At 32.6% G+C, this 25,334-nt stretch overlaps 1 protein-coding gene across 2 annotated transcripts; it reads left to right on the top strand.

Moving 5' to 3' along the window:
• Positions 1–10,527: 10,527 nt before the first annotated feature.
• LOC132270931 (uncharacterized) lies at positions 10,528–15,139 on the top strand. Of its 2 annotated transcripts, XM_059772155.1 has the most exons (6): positions 10,528–10,665; positions 11,408–11,812; positions 12,874–12,951; positions 13,633–13,695; positions 13,907–14,644; positions 14,782–15,139. In XM_059772155.1, the coding sequence occupies exons 2-6, from the start codon at positions 11,451–11,453 to the stop codon at positions 14,783–14,785; spliced, it is 1,245 nt and encodes a 414-aa protein (XP_059628138.1). In that variant the 5' UTR covers positions 10,528–10,665; positions 11,408–11,450; the 3' UTR covers positions 14,786–15,139. The 2 variants fall into 2 exon arrangements, with proteins under 2 accessions (XP_059628138.1, XP_059628139.1); XM_059772156.1 differs by lacking the exon at positions 12,874–12,951 and having other exon boundaries at positions 10,532–10,665.
• The last annotated feature ends 10,195 nt before the right edge of the window (positions 15,140–25,334 follow it).

A 25,334-nucleotide genomic window follows, 5' to 3' on the forward strand; every position in this document is an offset into this window, starting at 1 on the left:
GCTTGCCCCTTCTCTCTCTCTCTGCAACTGTTAACCTGTGTGTATGGGTTTTGCTTTAATTTTTTTTTAGGGCAAATCATTTAAGCCTCCCAAATGCCTCCATCTCTATTCTCGTTCTCAACTCTGCAAATCCATTTTTAGGGCAAATCATTTCAGCCCCCCAATTGCACTATCTCTTTCTCGCTCTGCAATTGTAAACTACAAACTCTACAAGCTTTAGCCATTCGCAAGCTTCAGCCGCTTTCTCAACTCTTAAGCTTACCCCTTTTCTCTCTCTGCAACTACTAACATGTGTGTATGGGTTTTGTTTTAATTTTTTTTCTAAATCAACTAATCAAGCTCTGTAATTTTTGTTTTGCAAATTAATCAAGCTCTGTAATTAATTATTTTAATCATAAAAAAAAAATTCTATTCCAAAATTTTCACTCTAAATTTTTATCCAGACATGTTATGTTTTCATTTCAGAATACCACATCATAAAACACTTATTCTGTTTTAGGTTAAAACAAAACACTACACTACATAACACTTTCCAAACGTAATTTGGCATGCATTTTGTTTTAGGCGTTTTATTTTTGGCTAAAACAAAATTATTATTTTTTGCTGTAGGAGTGTTTAAAAAAAAAAAATCTGGAAGCACGTTTGGAAACAATGTTTTGTTATGAAAATATCGGAAATAGAAACATGCACAGTTATGATTTTGAGCCATAAACAGTTGTCAGAACAAGAAAAAAACATATTTTTACTATTTTAATTTTGGGTCACTGTTCATGAAGTGTTTTAGTATTCTGTAAAAAGCCGTACCAAATAAGCTTTTGTTGTCAAAATCGATACTATAACAGCTCTAAAATAAAAATAATAGAAAAAAAACGCAGGCCAATCAGGCCTAATAATATTCTCTCTCTCAGACCATTAACACTTCTTAACTGTATTCTTGCCTCATTAACTTACCCCCGTTTCTTTAAACTTATTCTATCTATTCCTTTCTCTTCAGTATTTTGGTTTCGAGTTTTCGACTCTATAAATAAAAAATAAATAAAAAAACTTAAAAAAAAAAAGTTTTAAAACTTAATATATATATATATGTTAGTAAAAAAGTACATACCGTGTGTAAAATTTAATTTACAATAAAATTATAAATTAAATTTTGAACTATAAACTTTAATTTCTTAACCGACAACAACCTACTTAACTTATTCTACTAAATAAAACATTGCACAAATAAACATCACATTTATACACTATTAAAATAAGTTTTAAATTGAATAGACAATTCAACAAAACAATGATCATGATTGGTGAGAAAGAATATTTTGTGATATCTAATTGCTCGAATTTTATCCATAACTGAACAATAGTTTACTACATTATTTGAAATTAAATTACTTTTATAACAGAATTAGGGTTGACATGCGTAGGAAATACATGGACAATTTTTTTTTTTTTTTTTTTTTACCTAAGGTGGTTACAATAGTGTCCACGTAGAGGAGATTTCATATTTCTATTTGTATGCAAGTATTTTAAAGGTATATAATAATTTTTTTTTTAATGGCACATAATAATATTATTAAAATATGATAAAAAGTTGCTTGCCAATTTTCTAAACTTTAAATTCAAGTGGATATATATATTATATTAAATACACAATATATTTATATTCCTTATAAATAAAAATATAGAAATTCTATCTATTATATAAAGAATTTAACTTTGGATTGACGATATTTGTATTTTTCTACGTCTTTTTAGTAATTAAATGGAGTGTGTATAAGGGAAAATGAGAAATATATATATATATATATATATATATATATATATATATATTAAGAACTACAAAGTATTTGAGAAATATTGAATACGCAATCAAAGTAGCGAAGAAGTATCGGACACGTGTTAAAATAAAAAATATATATTTTAAAATTATGAATATGTTTAAGAAGTATCGAACACGTATTCGTGAATATTTAAGGAGTATCGATATTTCATATGTCGCTCTTATAGAAGTATCCGTACGGACCGTACCTCCTAGCTCACAATAGACCACATACATGACTATTCTTCTTGCTAAAATTATCGAGTGTTCTTAATTTGTTACTCACAAAAACAGTCCTTATGAACTCAAAAAACATAAAATTGTTTTAAGATAACTATAATAGATAATTATTAAATATATATATATATATATATATATATATATATATATATTTCTGAAATTGAATTTTTATATATTAAAATCTATTTTTTAATGATAAATTAAGCAAACTCATAACAACCCAAAAATAATATTGGGAGTCTGTCTATAATTTGAATCCAATATGTTGAGGCATATTTAGGAGTAGATATTTGAAATTTTGGTTGACCTAAATTTGCACTTAAATTTAGAGTCCTCTAATCTATGTAGCTTGTTATTTTGATTTTTAATTGTTTATTTTTATTTCTCCACCGACTCTAATCTAACTTGAGCAAATTATTTCATTTCAAATCCCTTTATGAATAATGCCACAAAGAGAGTTGCGAAGCCTTTCCCAAATAGGAACCTTCAGGGTGGCTTCCTTGGTCAGCTTCATTTCTGCAAGACAAGGCAAAGTGCTTCACGTATCTCCTCCTGGAGTTAACAAACTCCCCAAACCCCAATTTTACTTGTCCTTGGGACGGTGTTTTTTGTCAACTTGAGGGCCCTATACGGTATTTAATTTGTGTGTGAAAATATTTTATTATTGTGTATATTGCCTTAGAGCAAGGCACGGATTCATATCTATAGTGGCAAATGAGGGAATCCCTCACATATTTTTATATTTTTGGAGTTTTGGAATTTTACTGTGTCATTAACATTTTTGAAAAATAATCGTTATAAGAATTATTTCTTACCCAACTCACTTTTATCCTCTGCGTAAAGTGCGTGCACGCCAAAACATGGATTCTCTATAAATGTAATTCCATCCGCTCTGCATTTCTGTATGTGTCCTCATTCGAATAATTTTTGAAAATAATATTAGTAAAGAGAGTGTGACTGATCAAATAATTTCTTCAATTGCTGGTGTAGCTAGTTTTGGGTGGTCCAGTAGACCACACGTATGACTATAGTAGACAGTAGTTAGTCCAACCATGAACAACCTTAATTTGAGCACAATACAGAAAAAAAAAATAATAATAATAATAAAATAAAATAAAATAAAATAAAAAATTATTGTGGAATCTATGCCCCACATAAGAAGCTCCACTTTATGTAGGAACCTTCGGGTGGCTTCCTTAGTTAGCTTCATATCTGCGAGACAAGGCAAAGTGCTTCACGTATCTCCTCTTGAGTTAACAAACTCCCCAAGCCCCAATTTTACTTGTCCTTGGACGGTGTTTTTTGTTTGTGAAAACATTATATTATTGTGTATATTGCTTTACAACTAGGCACGGATTCATATCTATTGTGGCAAATGAGGGAATCCCTCACATATTTTTATATTTTGGGACTCTTAGAAATTTTACCTTGTGTCATTATCATTATTAAAAAATAATCAGCCTAAGAATCATTTTCTCATCGAACTCTCTTTTATTCTCTTTATTAATTGCGTGAACGCCAAAACATAGATTCGCTGTAAATACAATTCCATCGGCTCTGCATTTCTATATGTGTCCTCATTCAAATAATTTTTGAAAATAATATTAGTAGAGAGTGTGATTGATCAAATAATTTATATTGCTCTTAGTTGGTCGGTCCAATTAATTTACAGTGTTCAAAGTAGTCCTGTATGGTCGCGGAAATGAGATTTGATCTCAAAGTGAACATCCATTGCTGTACTAGATGTCCAGAAATTGTGAAGAAGGTACTGGAAAAGGCTGATGGAGTGCATTCAATTGACATTGATACAAATGAAGGGAAGGTCACAGTCACGGGCACAGACACAGGCACGGTAGAACCGAATGCAACCATAGCAACGCTTAAAAAGAAAGGTAAGAAAGTAGCTCACCAGTGGAAGAAGGACATCGAGTGACATCGAGCATGGTTAAGTGCACAGAGGTTCAAAAGCAAATGCTTGCTACCTTCAAGCTTGTCGGAGATGCACTCCAGTGGTGGGAGTCAGTTACCACAGTGGAGGAGAGGACTTCATTGACCTATGATCAGTTCAGTGCTCGCTTCGATGAGAAGTATTTTCCATATGCAGTTAGGACAGTTATGAAGACAGAGTTCCTTAATCTGAAACAGGGAAACATGACAGTGGCAGAGTATGAGCAGCAGTTCACTCGCTTATCTCTTTTTGCTCCAGATGAGGTGGATACCGAGGAGAAGAAACGTAATAGCTTCGTTAAGGGGCTTATGTGGTCTATTAAACGATCTATTACAAGTAGTCCAGCTTACACGACTTATGCTCAGGTGGTAGACGCCGCTCTACAGTAGTATCAGTTGACCGTAGATTTCAGACAGGCTAGGGGTGAGAAGCGGGGTGAAAGAGACTCTGCTAATCAGCCAGCTGAGAAAGGGAACGGCAGTGGGCACCAACAAAATGATAAGGGCGGATTTCATGGACATCAGTCTTGGAAGAAGTATAAAGGTGGTTCAAATGCTCACATGAATGGGGCATCTACTCAGAGGCAGCATGATGGGGGACCAAAAGCAGGACAGGGTCAGCCACAGGCTAACCAACATAGGAGGCTGTTTGGTACTTTCAGGGGTACTTGCTATACATGTGGAGAGCTTGGACACACTTCCAGGCAGTGTCCTAGAGCTGGACAGGGACAACATGTGCAGCAGGGATAGAGGACACCATTACCTTTACCAGCTACACAGATTCCATGAATTCAGGGACAGACATATCCGGCTTTACCTGCACCGCCACAGCCTTAAGGACAGGCACCACAACAGTTGCATTATGGCAGGGTGTACAACCCCATGCCACATGATGTTCAGGCACCTCAAACTGTTGAGGGTATGTTTCCCATTTATGGTACACATGGTCGTGCTTTATTTGATACGGGTGCTACACATTCATTTGTATCTAGATCATTTGTTGCATTATCTGGGATGACAACGTGAGTGTGCGATAGACCTGATGGTATTTCTACACCTGTAGGCTATACCGCCATTTTACATGGGAGTGATGGGCATGTGACACTAGATATTGGTAGACTCAGATTTCTAACCAATCTATTGGTCCTGGACATGCACATTTATGATGTGATACTTGGGATAGATTGGTTATCTCACTACCATGCCCAAGTTAATTGTTATGATAGGTCTAATGTATTCACTATACCTGGTCAGGATATGTACGTTGTCGCTATGCCACGTTCTAACGGGGTTACTAGCACTTATTTGTTCTATGTTGAGGAGGAGACCGATGAGAAGGTTACCGTATCATTGGATACTATACCAATTGTATAGGAATTTTCAGATGTATTTCAAGAGATTCCAGGGTTGCCGCCTAATCGAGAAATAGACTTTGTTATTGACTTCGCTCCAGGTACTACGCCTATTGCTAGGGCACCATACAGGATGGCACCAGTGGAGATGCGAGAGTTAAGGGATCAGATTCAACAATTGTTTAGTCAGGGTTTTATTCGCAGGAGTACTTCACCTTGGGGCGCACCCGTTTTGTTTGTGAAGAAGAAAGATGGTTCACTTCGTTTGTGTATATATTACAGGGAGTTGAACAAGGTTACTAGTCGTAATAAGTACCCTTTTGTGATACCCCTCGACTCCGAGACATGGGTTGATCAGGCCCAAGCCTAAACCTGAGGGAATATCAAACAATTAATATGTAATTGAACACAGAATACAAAATGAATTAATAAATAAAATAATAAAGCTGAAAGAATTCTAAAAAAAATATAATCCTCAAAGTTTAAGAGTTTAAACCAATAATTCCAAAATCTCCGATAGATAAACAACTCAGGAATCCATCTAGTGGACCCCTAATAAAATCCCAAACTGAACTAAAATAAGTAAAAGAAAACCAAAACTAAACCATGAAGATAGATCATACGTCGTTGGTAGAAGGAATGACCGTCTCTGCTCAGCACGAGTAAGCTCTAAGCCTGGAACTGATGAACACCTGAAAAATAAGAGTGGGTTAGGCCCATGAGCCAAGTTCTAAACTACTACAATCAAAATAGAGACTTGATACGCATGTACATCCTAAACAACTAAACAATAGCTATATAGTCTGTACATATATATATATATATATATATATATATATATATATATATCCACACTACGGGACTCTCACTGGACTATGAAGAGGGTCTCACCCTGAATAGAGGCAACATGCAAAACGCACTCGGGGTGGGCATGTGTCCCTAAGCCTAACAGGGTACACCACTACCTATTATAGCCAGTTATGTATCGCAATGCATATACGCTCCCTAACCATCGACTCTGAGACTCAAGCTCATATACCGGTATCATAATCATATATTTAAATTCCGTTCCAAATCATAGTATGTCATTTAATTGTTCATTGATGTGACATAAAACATAAGTAGCAAGTAATCCAGTAAGTCATTCAACTTATGCGGCTGATCTGACTTAAATAACAAGTAATCCAGTTAGTCGTTCAACCTGTTCGGCTAAGCTGACTTAAATATAAGTAGGATTTAATTTTTATAATCCATTCCCTTCTTCCGGTATATATAGGATTTAGTATTTTGAAACTAATCAGTCCCTAGTATGCCACCGTCCCATACTGGTGCATACAATCAAACATCCAACAGTTGATAATACAAACAATGAATGTAAATATTAACTATTCCATAAATCCAACAATTGATAATAAAATATTAAATTTAAACATCAATTGTTCCATACTAAGCATGATAAAATTTGGTAAATTAATAGGCTTAATTGATATTACTGCGCAAAGTCCACTAATTGATAATGCAGATCATACATGTAAATATCAGTTAATTCTAAGTCAGCATAATAGGATATATAAATTCACATGCTTATTTATATATCATTGTGGCATGATTTAAACTGTAACAGACATAAATTCAATTGCTAACTTAGAGGTAAACAAATTAAATCATCTGTATCCAAGATCAATATGCCAGTTTACTTACGAACTTCATACTATTCCATATATTAATTCCCTGTGATTTATCATATATTATCAAACCCTCTGGAGCTTTAAAATGTCCTTAGACATTATTTAACTTCCCATCCACAGCCCCTAACTACCTCTGGAACGTCAAAAACCCAGCCCAGAATCAACAATTTGTCAAAAATCAAGAGAAAGGGGGAAGAGCCGCCTCCCCCTTGTGGGGAGCCGGCTCTTTGCTCAGGTGACCAATTCTGCTTGTTTCCTTCACCCGTTTCACCTCCGGTGACTTCCATTCCTTCTGTCCTCCATTGTTAGGGTTCCTACTGGTTAATACTAAGTCCTAATGTGTTCCAGATATTATAAAATTTCTTATGGGTTAATCAATAACAACTAAAACAAGTAAGTAATGCAAGAAAGCTTAAAAATTAAGCAATTACAAATTTATGAATACACGTACTGTTTTAATCAATTTTAACATGCAAACCAAATTAAGTTAATGTTTATTTACTCCTGGAATTATGTTAGGCATGTAAAGAACCCGAGTCAAAGGGAGAGAGTTAAGAATAGAACTTGCCTTTAGGTTTCAGTTCGAAACCTTTCACCGTCGTCTCTAAGTTTCCGGCGATCTTTCACCATTCTATTCTTTTGTTGCCCCTTGGTTCAACCCTACGACCAACACTCCTTCCTTCTCTCCTTGATTCAGTCTTAGCCTAAGCCAAACCTTAGTTTTCCTTACTCTGTTTTCTCTTAAACCTTTCTGTTATTGCTTTCTGCCTATCCGTGTAAGTGAATAGGGTTTTTAACCCTTGGCAGACGTATAAAGGTATATATATAGGTTTATACAAACATAAACCCTAATTCTAATTATATTGAGAGAAGGAAAGGAAAACTAAACTAATTATAAAAGCAAGTCGGCGGCCTCCGTGAAGAAAATACAACCCTAGAACTATTAAGACATTTAATTCACAATTTAAAAATAAGTCCACCTAAACATAAAGGTAATTAAAACAAATAAATCAAATAATTAAACAAATAATTCAATTACACAAATAATTCAAGTAATTAAAAACAATTAAACAAAAAGAATAATTCAAGTAATTAAAAACAATTAAACAAAAAGACAACTAATCAAATAAACAAATGCAATAAAACAATTACTTAAAATGTCAAGACTATCCTTTTAAAATTAGGGGTATTACACTTTGCCCGGGATCGATAATCTTTTTGATTAGTTGAATGGAGCTACATATGTAATGACCCGGTCATTTTCCTTTATTTCATTTTTCGGTGATTTCCTTTTTTAGTCCTTTTCTCTTTTTCGTCTTTTTCCGTTTATCGTTTTTCCTTGCATAACCTCACTTTTCGTGCTCAGATTTGATTCCGGCTTTGCATGCATCCATGATATTTGATTTCCATGATATTTGTATTTTTACTTTTGTAAAAAAATATACTAGTTGCTTTCTTTTTCATAAAGGGCATGGATGCATACTTTCTTGGAAACATTCTTGATTTTTGGGGTTTTAGTGTAATTTTGTAAAATAATGATTTTTGGTCTTGGGGACTATTTTGCAATTTAATTTGGAAGATATTTTGAAAAATAACCCTTTTACAATTTTTGAAAAGTGTGACAAGTGTCACACTCTCATGAAGCTACTTATTGGCATTGGGGTGTAATCACGTGAAAGCATTATCTTATGACATGTGGAGGGTGGAGATTCATCCATTTGTTGGCCTAGGATATGTGCAATTGTTGGCTTGGATGGTTGACAAGTGTAGGCTTATGTAATATCCCTAATTTTAAAAGGATAGTCATGGTATTTTAATTAAGTATTTTTGTTGCATTTTTAATTATTTAATTGTTTTTGTTATTTGGTTTAATTGAATTATTTGATTTAATTGGTAAATTATTTTTATTTAATTATTGTGTATTATTTTCATTTTTTTTAATTGGTGGTTTAATTGAATTAAATGTATTGAATTGTTTTATTTAGATTAATTGGTTTGTTAAATTAGGAATTTATTGTCGTATAAGTTTGTTTTAAAATACGGGGTTGTTTAATTGAATTAGGGTTTTCTTTTGGCCGACTAGGATTTAGTTTAGGGTTTTAAATTGGACTTAGGTATATTCATGTCTATATATATAGAACAACACGTCTGTTAAGGTTAGAAAAACCCTATTCACGTACCTAGTATATTGAGAAAAAATAGAGTAAGACTTGTGAGAATACAGAGAGGTTGCAATCGAGGTTTTGTGATACCCCTCGTTTCTAGAGCCACGGGTGATCAAGTCCGAGCACAGATCCGAGGGATACCAAACAATCAATATGTAACCAAGCAAGAATAAAACTGAATTAAGAATAAAATAATAATGCGCTGAAAGAAACTAAAATGAAAATCCTCGAACCTTAAATAATAAATTAATATAATTTAAATCCGTACAACTCGGGAATACACCTAGTGGACCCCTAATTCCAAAACTTTAAATAAATTTACAGAATTAAAATCCAAAACCAAAATAGAAAGGAAATCCTATGTAACTGGAAGAGTGAGTGTCTGTATCTGCATCAACACGATCAAACTCTAAGCCTGGTACTGGCGAATACCTGAAAAAAAGAAGTGGGTCAGGCCCATATGCAAGTTCCAATCTACTACAATCCGTACATAAACCCGGTACGCATATACATCCTTGATAGCTCGGCAATATCTACAATAGTCTATATATATATATACACACTATAGGATGCTCACTAGCCTATAACATAGTTTAGCCTGGGTAGAAGGTGACATATAAAACACGCTTTTCAGCGGCCAAGTACCTAGACCTAACATTAGCTATATCTAGTTATCCAATCTTTGCAATATATGCACCCTAACCATGATCAAGAGACTCAAGCTCGTATCACGGTACCATAAATATATATATATATTCCTTCATAATGCAGAAAGATAAAACAAACATCCGTTATGTCGTTCAACTGTTTTAGTTGACAGGACATGCATCCATGTAGGATTTAACTGTTTTAGTTAATCCATTCCATATGTATGAAGGGGTAGGACTTAGCTTTTTGATCTAATCCATCCCTGATATGTCACCGTCCCATACCAGTATATATAATGCAAATGATCCACCAGTGATGCACATTCATTAGAACATCAAGTATATCCATGAACCAGCATAATAGAAAACAGGTATTATTAAGATCCTATTATGCATCCAGTATATGATTATAATCATAAAACTCCTGTTAAATTATTATAGTACTGTTAAACAATTTAAATTATCCACATCCATCCAATTGACAAAACAGAAACTAAATCAGTTCATCAATTAACAACTTTGAAAGGAGAATTATTCTACTGTATTAAAAGAGAGTAACTTTTTTCTTTTTCAAAAGCAGTTAGGATACAATGATTGCGTTAAAGCCTTGTTTACATTTAAAATTTCCAAACAACTTTCGTGGAAGTAAAATCAAATAAGAATGGGTCATTACCTTGAAGTTTCTTAACAACTAAGATGGAGACTAATATTCTTTGAATTTGCCTTCATTTGCATATATCTATAAATACATGGTACTAGTTGCTTTGTGACACTTAATAAAAACTCTAAATCTGGCTAGCTGCCCTCATTCAAGTAAGTTTCAAGATCTCTCTCTCTCTCTTTTCTTTCTTTCTTTTTCTTTTTATTTTTATTTTTTATTTTTTATTTTTATTTTTATTTTTTTAGGGGTAAGTTCGAGATCTGTTCTTTTGGTCATATGTTTGTCGAAGGAAAGAATTAATGATTCTAGTTTTGATTAATTCTTACCAAGTTTCATGATAAATATGTTCACTTCGCTCAATTGCTTAATTAAGCTTGTCAAATATTGAGTAATTATATTCCTCATATATAGCTAGCTCTTCTATCATTCACGATCACTTTAGCATCATCATCTTACACTATTTGTATCCTTTTACAAATTTGAAACTATGTTCCTTATAATGTTTTGTAGGCATATGTTCATCTGATGTGCAAATATATGTTTATATGCATATACACCGATCGATGAATTGATATATAAATATGTGTGTGTGTATATATATATATATATATTGGTCGATCTAATCACTCTAGAAAACGAACAAGTCTAAAGAAAATAGCTTATTTCTATATTTTATAAAAATGTTTGGCTCTCTCTCACAAAACACACAACACGCATAAATTCTCTTCAAAAGAAAAATATTTTTTAAAGAAAACATTATTTAATTGTAGTCAACAATTTAATACAAGAAAATTATATTTACCGATTTGTTTAATACAAATAAATATGATATATATTTATTTATTTGTTCTGTTGTTGTTCAACTCAGATTTAGTTATTTATCTGTGTTTGCAGTTTGCCCTTTTGCTATCAGCTGGAATTAGTCCAACCAATTTCGATGGCCTCCTCTAAGACTTTTGATCTCAAATTGTACTGCACATGCGATGGATGTAAGAAAAAGGTGAAGAAAGTGCTGAAAAATGATCGTGGAGTAGTGCATTCAAGTGAAATAGATACAAATGAAAGAAAGGTGACCATCTCAGGTACCACAGACCCACACACACTCATAGCCGCATTTGGAAAGGCTGGGAAGAAAGTGGAGCTTTTGACGTCGGAGCAATTCTCCTCCGGCGAGAACAACCAGCTGCAGAACATGGAAATAGTACCAACAAAATCCGCAAAAGGAGTTCTTGACAGTGACCACCAACGTACCATAGCAGAACTCCAGCAATTCTCCAAAAATAATCAACGGTCCAAACTGTAAGAATTTTTGTTTTTTATTTTATCTTGATCGATCAATTGAACAAATTATTGTATATATAAATACTTGTCTACAAAATTTCATGGAACTAATAGACTAATTAATTCAAATTATTACTTGGCATGCTTCATCATTTATATGTTTTTTGGATGACGTACTATTTTCATATATTGAATCTACTATTTCAATATATTCAATTGTAATTAATTATAAGATAAATAATAATAATTTGAAAACATAAATAGAGAAATCACACATAATATCGAATTTAGGTTTAAAGGTTTGTAATCGCTTTTTGATAAAGATAGTTGAAGTTACAATCGAAATATCAAAATGACAGTAGCAGCACTACTTTCAAAATTCAACTGAATTAGATTTAACAAACTTGTAGAAATCTCAAATTTGAGCTAAGGAATTACATTGAAATAAGATGTGTGAGATGTTTAATTAAAATAAGAAACAATGATTTGGAAAGTGAAGGGAAGTTGTTGAAGCTTCGTCCTTAGAGATCTTTCAGAGCATGTAAAGAAGAATAAAAAAAACTCTACAAAAATAGAAAGGACAATACCCCATGAATATCATTAGAGGGAACAAGTATGACAGGCCAAAGCCCCAAATCAAGAACTAACAAGGCCTAAAGAGGCCCAAACTACACCCAAGAAAAGCGCTTAAGCAAAAGGAATGAGACCACTTCTCTACACTTTTTTCAAATTTGAAAAATGGTACAAAAACTCTTAATTTGAAGTTTCTTAACAACTAAGATGGTGACTAATCTTCAAATCTCTTTTAAATATTGCTTGTTAATTGCGAAGTATATACCATCACTTGGCAATCTATAAATACATGGTACAGTTGCTTTGTGACATGCCCTTCATAAATTTTTCCTCTCCAAGTTTCCTCTATGTGAGATTGCGAACTAAACCAAACATTTTTGATGAAGAGTTCAATTCAAGTCGACAATCTCTTACTGAAACATCTGAACATACTTATTATTATTATTTGGTTAAAGATTGTTGTTTTTCCAGCAGAATTGATTTTCATATCCTTTTCACATATGCAGCTATGGTGCCTGTTTGGTGTATATTCGTAATAGTAGTGTTGATTCTCTGGCATATATTGGAGCCAAAGGGCTCATCAGGTATATATATATATATATATATATATATGATGACTTCTTTTATTTATTCATCAATGATATGTGTAGATTTAGAACCTTAAAAGGGCAATAAAGTCATTTTACCTCCTTGTTAGAGAATAGAGAATAAGGTGTACCATTTTTTTTGATAAATCAGAGAGTTACCGCCAAAAACATAATTTATGCCACAAAATGATAGTGCATGGTGGTTAAGTAAGCCATCTACAAATGTATATATCGCTTGATAAACCTATAAATCTAAAGAAAATATCTTCTTTCTATATTTTATATAAGTCTGGCAATCTCTATCTGATCTCTCAACACGCAATCTCTTTCAAACTAAAGGAGAAAATTTTTATTTATACTCAACAAATTTATACAAAACCATAAGATATTTGGATTTAGTTATTTATTTTCTTGTCATTTGATAGTTGTTCTTTTTTGATCAGGTCATGACACTGACCATCGACGTACCATAGTAGAACACCAACAATTCTCCCAATATAATCAATGGTCTAGACCGAAAGAATTTTTAAATTTTTTTTTTTTTTTATCTTGAATAAATTGAACAAATCATAAGTATACACATGTCTACAAAATTTATGCTTTTTCGTGTGGCTGTCCTTTATTTATAGGGAAAATTAAATGCATAATTTGTATTATATTGATTTTAATTCATTACAGCGGCCCCCGACCTTCCATGGCAGAACACCAGCAATTCTTCCAAAATAATCAACGGTCTAAACTGTAAGTTTTTTTTATTTTTTTTATTTTTATATTGAATAAATTAAACACTTGCATGTCTACAAAATTTTACCATAATGTTCACTGAATTTGCATTTGGCATCCTCTATAGAAGCTAGTCATGTATATTATCTTAGCTAGTTAATATATACACAATTTCTTTTCCCTCTAAAATTCATTCACACCTGAAAATCATATGATGAAATTACTTCAGGAAAGAGATTGTTGATCATGACGCTCTCCGCATGACTACTGGTACGAAAAATCAAACTAGCCACAAGCACGAGCTCGAGTTGAAAAGCTATGAAAAACGGTTCACTTGCAATGGATGCAAGCAGGAAGGTTTAGGACCAAGATACAGATGTAAGCACTGTGACTATGAGCTCCATAAGGAATGCAGGAATCCGAAATTGGAAATTTCCCACGAATTCCTCAAAGGACACACCCTCGAATTCCTTGATCAACTTCCTAGCAAATGTTCAACAACACGCTGCATTGCGTGTGGGAGTAACATATGTGGCTCTCTCTACCACAACAAAGCCAAGGAATTGTATTTGCACCCTTGTTGTAGCAACCTCAAGAGTAAACTGTGCATCGATGGCGCGATTTTCAAGCTTCGTAATGAAGTGGTATCAAAATGCATGTGGTGCAAGAAGAAAGAGCCTCGGCGCCACAAAACCGACATTCGAGGTTGGTCTTACATTTCTGATTGTAAGGAGTATCAGATTCATGTGTACTGTGTGACTGAAATGGTGCATGAGGCATGGAAGAAAGAGAAGATAGATCTGCAACTCTTACCTAATTCGAAGAAGAATCAAGGGAAATTGGGTTTCAAGACTATCAGAAAGATAGTGGAGATATTACTCAAGAGTGTAGTTGGCGTTCTTTTCGGAGATCCATTGATGATCATTGCATCTGTGGTTCCTTCTGTGGTGGAGTTAATCTCCAACAAGTGAGTCTTTGGACATTTTGCTCTAGTGATTTAGTTAGTAATCTTAAAGATTTAGCCATATACAGCTTGGTTATTTTGATTATATATATGATATATCTTAGAAAATATAATCTTGTTTTTTTTTTCGTTTTGTACAGCTGAACACACAGAGAAGAACACATCTGATATGTTTTGACTAACAAGAATGCGTTCTAGCTAAGGAGTACTGGTTGTGAGATGTGTGTGAGGGTGTGGTAAATTGCAAGGTGTGCTGTTGTTTTTCTTCTTGTGTGCATGGTGTGTTCTTGTGATGTGCAAGAAAACAGTTGGTTTCTTTGCCACGCGTTGGAAAAGAAGGGAGAATAATTTCGCGGGTTTTTATTACGGTTTCAGATTATTTTTTTCAGAAGCTGTTTGTTCGAATTCTCTTGTAGTGAAAATAGTAATTATAATTTTGTTCAGTTTTTGATTGTAATTTCTCAAGTTTGAGCAAATACTAGAGAGGAACTTTGTCCATATTTTTCTTTTGCTACGTAGTGAGTCTTTGACCATATAAAACTTGGATTTATTTTTAATGTGGGTCCATGGAGTTATGTCCATGGTCCAATTCTTTTGTAGGCCAACCCCTAGAGTCAGGATGTATTTCTTCATGCTTGGGCTTCAGGCTGTCTCACGAGTTCGTTGGGGCGAGAAAAGTTTTTTTATTAAGAGAAGGGGCTAGGGAAAGCTTGAACCCAATTCCTCTTTTATTATTTTTTTAGTATTATTATTTTGTTAAGTAGGTTAAATGTGCGCATAACATCACTATATTATGATATTATTAACGTACACACTTCCTTGGACATTTTCGAAGGAGTAAACTAACAAAAAAGACATACAACATTATTTTATATCAGATGAGGTGCATTTTCACATTATATTAAAAGAATAAGGAGGTTATTAGCACACTTTTTAAAATTGGAGGTGAAAATAGGAGGTGAATATGTAACGCGGAGTGTTTTTTTCAGTACTTTCCTTTTTTTTTTAAATATGAGACCATCAAAGGTTATTAATGAATAATAAACAAACCTATAGAAGGCTTAGAAGCTAGATAAACAAGAAAATCCTATTGCGAAATGTTAATATAGAGTCATAGAAATCTCAAATCTGAGCTTAGCAAGAGCATTGAAATAAAATGTGTAAGATACATTAAAGTAGCAGCAAAGATTTGAAAAAAGAAGGGAACTCGTTGAAGCTTTGTTCAAAGTTGAGATTTTGCTTATAATTGTCTCTGAGAAAGTTAAGGAAACATGAGTTGTTTAATTGTCTCTTAGAAAGTTACGGCACAAGTAGCGCTTACGGATTGAAGATACTATTTTAAAGTATTTTGGAATCAAATTGATCTTCACAAGATTTATATATATTGAAACTAAATCGAACTATGATATCAGTGAAATTGAATCGAAACGTGAAAAAATTGAACCAAATCGAATAGTTCAGTCCGTTCAATTAATTTACCAATTTAAACAATTTTTTGTGCACCGCTAGACACAAGATAGAAAGGATCGGAAAATACTAAACTCCATACTCCATTTCCATATTACCAAAAAAAAAAAAAAAAAAAAAAAAAAAAAAAACCAACCAACCAACCTATGCAAAATAGAAACCAAGGCCCAAACTAAACCCAGAAGAAGGCCTGACAAGCAAAAGGGATGAAGGGAGACTGGAGCACTTCATTTTCACACTTCTCTACACTTTCTTCTTCTATTTCTCTATATTTCCTCCTCTCAATTGTATATTTTCCGGTAAAAATATTGTTTGACGCTGGATTGCTTTCGGTGTTCAAGTCTTACACTTTCCTTCTCTCTTGTATCTATTAATCCCTATAGGCTATAATTCTTAACATTCTTGCCCTCAAAATAATAAATTACTATTACTTTATTTTCTTTTTGTCACGATCTCACTTCTGATCAACAGCTCCCATGCAAGTTCGGCTCCATTTTTTCTTTTTTGTTTTTCTTCAGTTGCAAGTAAGATAGTTCTCCTCTTTTTTGTTTTCTTTATTCTTTCAAAAAATTACTGAATATTTCAAAATTTTCAATTATGTTATACCTCAATCAATAAACATTCCTTATTTCTCTTATTAATAAAAACTAATTACACATCATAATAATGTAGTACACAATTTAGTATTTAGAGTCCCTTTAACATCAAAATATTCAGATATACTCTTTCTGTTTCAAATTAAACACCTTGTGAGTCATAATTTTTCAGGAGGAACTTTAATTTGGCTTAGGAAATATTTATTTTTTTTATTTTTCTTTTTTATAAATAAAAGGCAGGAATCCACCGACAAATAGTATATCCACATGCTGAAGGTACTGGGAAGGTTCCAATCAGCTCCAATAATATATCCGGCATCAGCTGCTGATGTCATTTAAATGATGTCATTTCAATGACATCAAGAGCATGGACTCGGCGCAAATGTCGAGGTTCTAAAAAAGGTTTTCTAGCCAAAAAGTAAGCCGTTTTGAGCTGGCTGTTTTGAAGAAGTTATACGGTTCTGTCTCTCTACCCAAGTTAAAAAGATTAGGTTAATTGCATTGACAGCAGGTTAATTGCATTGACACCACTCAAATTTAGTCAAATAATCACTTTGAAACATCTTTAAAAAAAATTATCACTCACATTCCAAATCACTTTTTCATCACTAACACTGGCAAAATAGGTGTGAAATGACACTTTTACCCTCATTTTTTAATGCCTTCCAATTTAAAACCTCATAACTATATATGAAGGAAATTACCCCCGTCGTGCCAAAGACTTCTAATTTAGCTGGTAAGATGCCTCCTGTTGACTCCTGGAACGCGTAAGTTCGAGTCTCGGCACCAACTAACCATGACATTTACCCTTCAAAAAAAAAAAAAAAATTACTGCACACACTCGCTTCCAGCGCCAGCTATCCCCCACCACCACAAAGTGAAGAAAAGCATTGGAGTCTCTATCCTTGTCTTTGAACAACAATTTTTAATCTTGGTGGTGCAAACCCGTCAGCCCATATAACATTTTCTTCAATTTCCAAAAATAAAATATAAAATAAAATTCAATTATTGGCGATGAGGGAAAAAAAAAAAGATTTGATTTTGAGTTACCAAATGTGGCTTGAAAGCTGATATTGATTTCGTAGTAGATTAACCCAGATAACATTTTCTTCAAATCCCCTGCATCAATCACAAATCCATCAAACACCTTATTATCATACTCAATTTCCAAAAATAAAATAAAAAATTCAATTATTAGCAATGAAGAGGAAAAAAGATTTGATTTTGAGTTACCAAATATGGCTTAAGAGCCGATATTGATTTCAGGGTAGATGGACCCATACTTGACCCAAACGCAAATGGTGGGTGGTGGAACGCGGTTTTGATCTGAATCCGGGTTTCGCTTATGAACCAACATTCCTCCTGGTCTCAGCTCCCATTCACTCTCGCCGCCGACGGTGTGATTTCGAAAGATGTACGGAGGGTTTTGAACCAAAAGTGTTTCGATTTCAATTCCAGAGACTCAGATCAAAATTTTCTTCTCTCTACAATTTTTAGTCTAATACACAAAACTCATCTCAGAGAAAGCCAGTTAGACCCAATTGTGACCGCCAGTTAGATAGACCCACGCATGTAGACAGAGAAAAGTTAGAAAGAGAAACACTCTCCCTCGAATAATCGATGGATTTCTGGAAAAAAAGAAATCAAACCCAAAAATGTTGAAATCTTAATCGGCAAGAAGAGATTGGTCTATTTCTCTCTTCCTTCTATTCTTTGTTTATTGGTGGTGGCGGCGGTTATGGATGGGGATGATATTGGCACCGCCATGGTGGTGCTGCGGCTACCAGTTGCAGCGGTGGTTGCTGGGGAGTAACGATATTATCTCCAAAAATATATATATATATATATATGTGTGTGTGTGTGTGTGTGTGAATTTGCAAAATATTTAGGGATAGTTTAGTCTTTTAGTATATTTCTTTAGATTAAATATTTTAAGTCATTTTATATGGTGTTAGATGTCTAAAAGTGCCTGTTGGAGTGTGAGAGAAAAACGGAACAAATGATTGTAATATGAGTGATAGTAATTTTCGAAAATTGTTTTAAAGTGATATTTGATCAAACTTGAGGGGATGTTAGTGAAATTAACCCAAAAATAAAGACTGTATTGCATTAAAACTTAAGCGGTTGCATGTTATTTATTTTATACGTTTTGTTTTTTACTGAAATAAAACATTATTTTTAGAGTATTTTGAAAAAAAATTAGAAATACATTTAGAAACGATAACAGAAATATGCACAATTATGATTTTAGGCTATGAATATTTATCAAAATAAGAAAAAAAAAAAATCCTTTTAGTATTTTTGTTTTGGGCCACTGCTTACGAGGTGTTTTTAGCACTATGAAAAATAAAATAAGACTATACCAAATAATATGTTATTATTATCAAAATCAACACTGTAATAATTCAAAAACAAAAATAGTAGAAACAAAACGCATGTCAAATGGGTAATCTTCTCTCGTGAACTTACCTTTAATAGTATTCTATCTCTTCCTTTCTTTCAGTATTTGGATTTGGATTCTATCAAAAAAAATAAAAAAAATTTTAAAAAAGACTTTGGACTAAGAACTTGAGGAAGAACGTGGTACCAATGAATATATATATATATATATATATATATATATATATATATATATATATCAGTAAAATTGTATGTGCATGAGTAAAATTTAATTTGCAATAAAATTATAAATAAATTTCAAAATTTTAAACTTTAATTTCTTAATGAACAATAACCTACTTAACTTATTCTACTAAATAAAACATTGCACAAATAAACATCACACTTATACACTATTAAAATAAGTTATAAATTGAATAGACAATTCAACGAAACAATGATCATGATTGGTGAGAAAGAATATTTTGTGATATCGAATTACTCGAATTTTATACATAACTGAATAATAGTTTACTACATTATTTGAAATTAAATTACTTTTATAACAGCTTTAGGGTTGACATGCGTAGAAAATACATGGACATTATTATTATTATTTTTTTTCTGTTTTCCCTTTTTCTCATCTAAGGTGGTTACAATAGTGTCGAAGTAGAGGAGATTTCATATATATTTCTATTTGTATGCAAGTATTTTAAAGGTACATAATATATTACTAAAATATGATAAAAAGTTGCTTGCCTATTTTCTAAACTTTAAATTCAAGTGTGTGTGTATATATATATATATATATATATTATATTAGAGACATAATATATTATATTCTTTATAGAAATAAAAATATAGAATTTCTATCTATTATATGAAGAATTTAACTCTGGATTGATGATATTTTTATTGTTCTACGCCTTTTTAGTAATTAAATGGAGTGTGCATAAGGGAAAATGAGAAAAAATATATATATTAAGAACTATAAAGTATTTGAGAAATATTGAATACGCAGTCGAAGTATCTGAAACGTATTAGATATGCGTTAGAAATAAAAATATATATATTTTAAAATTATGAATATATTTAAGAAATATGAAATACGTATTTGCGAGTATCTAAGGAATATTGGTATCTCATATGCCTCTCTTATAAAAATATTTGGTACAGATCACATGCATGACTATTCTTTTCATAGAGTGTGCTTAATTTGTCACTCATAAAAACAATTCTTATCAACTCAAAAAGTATAAAATTGGTTTAAAATAAAAAAAAACATGCTTTTATGAATTTGTAACATAAAAAACAAATCTCATTCGTTCCATAAGAGGGATGAAAAATATAAAAATAAACAACCAACACAAAATATAAATTCTTAAACCAATCATCACTGAAATAGAAATTTACAGACTGATTATGAATGATGAACAACGCAGGCTTCCTTCAATATACTATTTCAACATCTGTGAATAAAAATATATTCTTGATAAAGGTTCTTTAATTTTTTTTCGCAGACAATAACTGACATGACATCAAACAATGATGAAATCCAAATCAACATCAACGAAAGAACATTAGATTAAGGGCCGGCTGTTTCTTCCGTGGTGTAGTGTAATGTTCTAACTTAGAACAGAACAAGTGTTTTGTAGTGTGGTGTTCTGAAATAAGAACAAAACATGTTTGGCGACGAAAATTTGCTCTGAGAATTTTGGAACAAAAACATGATAGAACATGTTTGGCAATGTATTTCATTCTAAGAAATATAAGAACAAAATATGTTTGACAGAGTGAAAGTGTAACCAAAATTAATAAAAATAAAATAATTAAATATGTTTGGCAAAAAGTGTCTTTAAATAATGTTTTCATTAATACATTTTTTATAACTTTATTAAATATAAACTAAAAATTAATTATTGTATAATTTTAATATACAATTGATATAACTTTTAATATTTATATATTGTTAAAAATTTATCTTAATTTATTATAAAAACCAATAAAATAAATTCTGAATTGTAAAACCTATTAATGCTACACATTGTTTTGACAGTTGTGGACTACATTGTTTCAATATGGAACTGAAATAAAGTTTCAACATATTATACATTTCATAAATTTTAATATACTGTATACATGAGTTTCAAAATTATTACAGCATTTGTCAACAGACACAATAAAAGTTTTTGAAATAAAATTAAACTAACATATTACATCATTTATCAACAGTTACAATAATCAACAACAATAACACGAGCAATAACATAAAAAATATAGTTATAGTAAGACAACAACAACAACAATAGATAATGTAGTTTTGCCGATTTTGTTGAGCTTGCATAACAGTAACTACATCCTCCAACTCTTACTCCACATGACCACCCACTTGCAAACGTTGGTGCATGTTATCCAACCATATAAATACACGAGCATGTGACTAAAACATCAAAGAATTGTATATTATTAGAATGCACCTATGACACTAAGATGTACTTAAAAAAAATTATGAATGCAAATAAAAATCTATACCTCCTAAGCTGGACATCTATAGAACGAACGTCCAGAATTCTTTGAAGTTCCAGCCGTATAAAGATTCATTCGACCGGGGAAAAAAGAAAAAGGAAAGGTAATTTATAAATCACATCTTCTTTGCCATTTTATTTTTTTCTTACCCTCCTTCATTTTAGAACAAATTAAACATACAGTTAGTCATCTATTGGCTGTTGCTGTAAAAAAAAATCAACCTCATTTAAAAAGCACTTCGACAAACTCAATCTAACATGGATCCAAGGTCATAACATTCATAAAAATAAAAATAAAAAATAAAAAATAAAAAAGTAATAATCATAGTTGACAATAATCAAGATTAAATTATACCCAAATAATAAAGAGAACCCAGATGTAGACAATTAGAAATAATCAAGATTAAATTATACCCAAATAATAAATGTCTTTATCTAAGTTTCACATTCCTTTGGTGAAGTGATAATTAGGTTCTTTTTTTTTTTTTTTTTTTTCTTCTTCTTATGAGGCCTGTCCACAAACAACAAAAAACAAAATAAATGAGAGCTTTCAATTGACTTGAATGCATAGCTTAAGTTAACAATTTAGTGTGTACAAAATGTTTAACAGAGACCAAGACTACTCAACAATTGGGACATAAATGAAATTACATTTTTGTATGTGAATTTGTGAAGGGTATTTTGGGTATTAAAAATGTATCCCTCCCTATCTCTCCCTGTCCTCTCTTTTCTCTTTAGTTAAGCTACCCAAACACACTTTCACGTTATCTTTTCTTTTCTTCTCACTCCCTACCCCTCCAAATCAACCCTACCAAACACACCCTTACTGAATGAGCAAATTTAAAAGCTAAATGAAAGTAACTTCAAATACGGAGTAAACAATTATAATAAAACCATAAATGGATCAAATTCAGCATAAATCTTGAACCCAAACCTATAAAGAGAATACCCACATCAAAATTTGGGGGAAGATGAGAACTTTGAGTATAAATACACACGCACATATATATGTATGTATGTACGTATAGAAAAAGATAGAGAGAGAAACGCCTGTGAATCCGGGAGTGCAGAGAGCAGCGGCGAAGCTTGGGGTCGCCGGAAAACGCAGTTAAGAGGTGAGACAGAGGGACTTTGTCTTCAAATCTGCATACACACTGGTCGATTTGAAGCTCGATCGTCAAACAACAATACCAATTTTACATAGACGACAACGATTTCTGATGAAGAAAAGCAGAGGAACTCACCGGTGAGATGAAGACGACTCTCGGAAAGATGTAAGGTCTATTTTAATGGTGTCAATTGCAACCCACTTTTGTGACAAGTACAGCCTCTGAATCGCCTTACAAAAAGCCCTAGAAATGTTCCACTGATTCTATTTATACTTATTCTCAGAATGGAACAAGTTTGGTCTGTTGTTCCACCCGCTACAGTTATTAGTGGGCCGGACATGAAGTGAGAACAAAGTAGAACACCGATTTTTTGTTCCGTAAAATTGGCCCATTCTTGCAAATTGTTCTTGCACTGTTGGAAACAATACAGCCCATGCCAAACAAGTTTTGGACCTCAACAGTGTCTATTTGCACTATAGGGAACAACACAGAGCATGGTAGAACATCCTCCAAACAGGCCCTAAGTGTAAACTTCTACAAATATATATTTCTATGCATAAGGCTCTGTGTCATATACCCTTTTTTTAAAAATAAAAAATTTGTAGTATCTAATATAAGATTTAGCAAACACCAGATATTACCGGATGATTAGCAACTTTTTTCTTTTGCAAATTGCCGCAAATTTTTTTACTTCACAGAATTACATCCATTAAGTCATAGTGTGTTTCTTTTACAGCTTCGTCCCTCCAAAAATAAAAAAATAAAAATGCTTTGAGATATTATAACTGTTAAGAGTATATTGTGTGTTCACATATTCTAACAATAATGTGGCACTGGGGAAAAAATTAGATAATTCAAGAAATGGGTATTGACTAGAGTCAATTAACAATTGATGGTATATGGACTAATAATTCTTTTTTATTTTTAAGATAATGAATGGGATCAGTGCTTGCTTCATCAAGAACTTTTAATTTTTACTTATTTCACTCCTTTTGTTTGGATCATCAGGGTTAGCTACAAAGATGATTATGGTGGAAAGTGCTGAAATTCAGAGGGAGAGAGAAAGTAGAGGAAAAACCCCTTCGTGACGCCTGAAGATTTTTGTTCCGACGAGAGACTGCTGGGGATAGAGAAATCAAGTGGTTTGGAGTTGTTGTACATGTTCTGGTATGATAGCAATGATGCTGAAAAAAGGTTCGAGCTTCTGTACCTCGATTTCAAAAGCTTTACAGAGAAGGAATCCTGTTTTGGTGGCAAAATCTCCATACTTGGCGGGTCCTACCCCACCCCACCCTGTTTATGGCGGGTTTGGGAACCCATTTATGTAAATGGGGAGGGAATGGGGATTGTATTTGAAACTTCGGCAGGGGATGGGGCGGGGGAAGGTAACCCCGCCCCGTTTATAATGCATTTTTATAAAATTACCCTTACATGTTATAAAATATTACTAAATTACATAACTATATATATAATATATTCATTTATGAAAGTGAAGCCCTAGATCTATTCTTTCGCAGCATAGAGAAAAAATATAATCGTTGTGCATCAAACATCTGATCATGTTTTAAATTGTTATAATTGTGCTGAAGTTTTATTAAATTATTAGTTTGAAAAATATTATGATTGTACTGATTTTGTTGAAAGTGAATTAAAATTTAAAAAATGTTATGCTGGGCGGGGCGGGGATGGGGGAGAAGGTTGAAAATTAAACAGGTATGGTAGAAGGGATAGGGGTAAATAATTTGACCGGGAATGGGAATGAGAATGGGGAATGGGGAATAAGATCCCCGCCCCACCCTGCCCCATTGCCATCCCTAGGTGGGAGTAGTAAATGAGGGGTAAAATGGTCATTTTAATTATTTAATATCTTGAAATAAATAGGATTAAAATATCAGGGGTAAAATTGTTTTTTCGTACATTTTAAACGGTGTTAGTGAAAAAAAAGTAAAATTAGACTTGAGTAATACTAATTTTTAAAAGGCGCTTCAATGTAATATTAGTCAAACCTAAGGAAATTAACCCAATAATTTAAAAGAGAATGATGGAGGAGAGATAGAGAAAAGGATAAAGTGGGGAAAGAGAATATGTCTAGCATGCGTGAGAGTGAATGAAGAGAGTCACCTATAAATATGCAAAGACCTTTGATGATTGGGGGAGCTCGATTTAGGAGTTGACCAGTAGGATAGGTTATCTCCTACGGAGAGCTGCTCTGAGAAGCTTGCTAGCTCAATACTTGTGAATTTATTTTATGTATTCTTCTCACTCCATGTATTTTAATTATGTTATTATTTTCTTTATGTTAATTTAAATGCGTCCTTAATTTCATTGCCTTTAGATTAGATGTTTTTAATTTCAGTAGGTTAGTTTCAAAATTACAAAAATGGTTTTAATATTTTTTCTCCTCTCTAATTAACAATTTGAATCTAAGTTCCAATACGAAATCTCAACTTGAATATGGGTTCGACCCTGCTTATCACTATACAATTTTAGTAAAATGATTGTAAGAAAATATTGTGTAGAGTATATATATATGCAATGATAATATCCCAAAATTTGCTCTTTCACCCGTCACAGTGGTATTAGAGCGAAACCCAATCCTTAATCTGGTGTCACGTCA

The sequence above is a fragment of the Cornus florida genome, unplaced genomic scaffold (assembly GCF_030987335.1).
Source record: "Cornus florida cultivar Cherokee Brave unplaced genomic scaffold, ASM3098733v1 CherokeeBrave_3.0.0_Hap2_Chr08, whole genome shotgun sequence".
Classification (NCBI taxonomy): Eukaryota; Viridiplantae; Streptophyta; class Magnoliopsida; order Cornales; family Cornaceae; genus Cornus; species Cornus florida.